The sequence below is a fragment of the Myotis davidii genome, unplaced genomic scaffold (genome assembly GCF_000327345.1).
Source record: "Myotis davidii unplaced genomic scaffold, ASM32734v1 scaffold4139, whole genome shotgun sequence".
In the NCBI taxonomy this organism is placed as follows: domain Eukaryota; kingdom Metazoa; phylum Chordata; class Mammalia; order Chiroptera; family Vespertilionidae; genus Myotis; species Myotis davidii.
Genome location: NW_006290471.1, coordinates 25,862 through 28,762, shown reverse-complemented (window position 1 = coordinate 28,762; position 2,901 = coordinate 25,862). Strand labels below are relative to the sequence as shown.

Sequence of the window (2,901 nt, the reverse complement as noted above, 5' to 3'; positions counted from 1 at the left end):
TGCATATCTCCTACTGGGGATGTGCCCACAACCCAGGTACATGCCCAAAACCGATATTGAGCCTGGGACCCTTCAGTCTGCAGGCCGACGATCTATCAACTGAGCAAAACCAGTTAGGGCTCTAATTCCCTTTTAATGTGCACAAGTTTCATGCACCGGGCCACTAGTGTGTGTGTGTGTGTGTGTGTGTGTGTGGCCACTAGTGTGTGTGTGTGTGTGTGTGTGTGTGTGTGTGTGTGTGTGTGTGTGTGTATATGCCTAATATGCTAGCTGTCCCTCTGACTGTTTGACCATTCGACCAATTGCCAATCATGACCATTCGACCAATCGCCAATCATTATGATGTGCACTGACCAACAGGGGACAAATGTTCCAACTGGTAGATTAGCTTGCTGCTGGGGTTCAACCAATTGGGACTGGGTGAGATGGGCTGGACACACCCTGAAGCCCTCCCTCGGTTCCTCCCTTGCCCCAGTTGTGCATTGGTGGGGTCTCTCAGACTGGCCTGTGCTCTCTCACAATCTGGGAACCCTTTGGGGAAGTTGGATAGCCGGGACCCCATTTGTGCACCAAGCCTCTTGCAAATTGTTCGACTGGGAGTTTGACCAGGAGTTCGATCGCTTACTATAACATGCGCTGACCACCAGGGGGTGATGCAGAACATGGCAGGGTTGCAGCTGCTGGGACTGCAGGGGATAGTTGGGATCCCTGTGGGTTCGGCCTGTGAGGCCAGCCAGGAGAGAATGTGCTGCCCTCCCAGCTTCAGTGCGGTGCCTCTGGGTGGCCCAGAGGCCCACGTGCCCTGGCCTATGGCATCTGGCTGTGCTCGCCGCATCTCCCTGTGGGGACTCAGGTGCCATGACTCAAGTGGATGGGGGCATGTGGGGGCCCGAGGGCCCAGGTGCTGCTCAGGACCCAGAGGTCAGCTGGGACCTGCCCTTCCATGCCAGATGCTCACGCTTTGATCACCGGCCAGGCCTAGGGACTGCACCCATGCACAAATATCACCCACCAGACCTCTATAAAGAAAGCCAGAAGCCTAAGGAAAGCTAAAGTACTCTAAAGAACAAATTGGATGAATATGTCAGTAAAAGGCATTATACATTAAGTATAAAGCCGTGGCAATTATGTTAGTGTGGTATAAATACTGGACAGCTAGGAACTAATTCATTCATAGATGGCAACTTAATCTATGTCAGCATTATAAATTTTTAGGGAGGATGAACTTTTCAATGAACAGTGCTGTGATAACTGATTATCCATATCAGAAAAAAAGGAATGGAATTAACTTTTATCTCCCATCGTATTAAAAATTGAGTATACCATTAAAAATATCTTTAAATCACTTATATCAATAATAATGTAATGCCATTATATAATGATTTATTGATAAATGGAGAAGGCAAAATTTCCAGAGGAAAGAAAACATTACATGAGTAGATAGTTGATTTCTCTAAGGTTGGTTTCAAGTTAAAGATCATCCTATTAGGGAACTGGAAGGAAGGACAATGCCTCATGCATTGTTATTTAGGTATTTAGATATTTAGGTAGGGAACCCAACAGGAAAAAACAGAACCATAGCAACTCAGACCCATGAAAAGAGTGGGGGGAGTGTTAACCATGGTGGGGGCCTCAAGTATTTGAACGATGAACAATTTGGGCTCAGATAGCAATACTGTTCTCTATGAGGCTGGGCTTCAGGTATTCGTAGGGAAGGTCTAGCTGCTCATTCCGGGCCACGATTTCCTTTTCCAGGTTGTCCAGATCAGCCTGAAACTGCCTTAAAACAGCCTTGGGCTCAGGGCCTGAGAAATACTCTTCTTGGTGATGCCCCAGTGGTACCTGGAGCAGAAAGAAAGGATCAATCATCTTCTAGTTCTAAGAAAAAGGAACTCAAACTCCAGTCCCTCACCCTAAAGTCTCCTTGTCAGCCATCAGTCCCCTCAGAGTGCCAGAGGTCCCCTCTCACCATGTCTGGCGGGGGCTGGCTAATGAGCGACGTGGCAATCACTTGAAGACTGGTCTGCCAGAAACTAGGCAGTGAGCCCATCACTGTGTCCATTGTGACATCTTCCTTGTTGGTGGGTGGGGGCATCCGCATTGAGCCTGGGGCATTAGGGATCCAGGCATACCAGTCGAACTGGGGGAGGAAGAATCTGGAGTCACTCAGGAACTCTGATTCAGGACCCTAGACCCCAGCTCTCTCCCTCAAGTGTCCCCTAGCCCAGAAGCTTTCTCTCAGAGACCCAGATTTTCAGTTGTCCTGACCTGGCCCATGTTCACTGCTGCATGCTGGGCAGAGCATGTGAAGATGCACATGGTAAGGAAATGACAGAGCTGAGCCCGAGACTGGAAGGAGACAGGGAAACCTAGAGAAAAGAACAAAGCTTAGAAAGTGCAGTTCCAAAGGAGATAAGGAAGTAAATGCTGATATCTTGGCATGTCCATATATTAGAATTAGTGAGTGTTCATTCACTTATTCATTTATTCAAAAAGTCATGAACTACTATGTACCAGACACTATACAGGCACTGGAAATATGGTGGTGGACTAAATAGACTGTAGTAGTGAAGAATGATAATAAACAGAATAACTAAGTAAAATTACACACAGTATATGAGATAGTGATAAGAATATAACTAAGTCAGGGAAAGGAGATATGAGATGTAAAGGGGGTCGTTAATAATTTAGTTAAGAGACCAGTCCTTGCTTTGTGCTGACTAACTGCATTACCTTGGACTAACTGCTTAGCGTCTCTGAGTTGCTATCCTATCTAATAAAAGAGAAACATGGTAATTGGCGTACGACCGCTACCCTTCCCATTGGCTAATCAGGGCAATATGCAAATTAACTGCCAGCCAAGATGGCGGCCGGCAGCCAGGCAGCTTGAAACTAACATGA

General features: G+C 47.0%; 1 protein-coding gene across 1 annotated transcript in view; it reads right to left on the bottom strand.

Annotated features, from left to right (window-relative positions):
- Window positions 1-1,557: 1,557 nt before the first annotated feature.
- LOC102774196 (arachidonate 12-lipoxygenase, 12S-type) overlaps window positions 1,558-2,901 on the bottom strand; it is a gene marked incomplete at its 5' end in the record, with an annotated part of 13,885 nt that continues 12,541 nt past the window's right edge. The window contains 3 exons of the mRNA XM_015563770.1: window positions 1,558-1,842; window positions 1,970-2,140; window positions 2,269-2,369. Of these exons, the coding sequence (XP_015419256.1) occupies window positions 1,663-1,842; window positions 1,970-2,140; window positions 2,269-2,369 (452 nt within the window). The remainder of the gene's footprint in view (window positions 1,843-1,969; window positions 2,141-2,268; window positions 2,370-2,901) is intronic.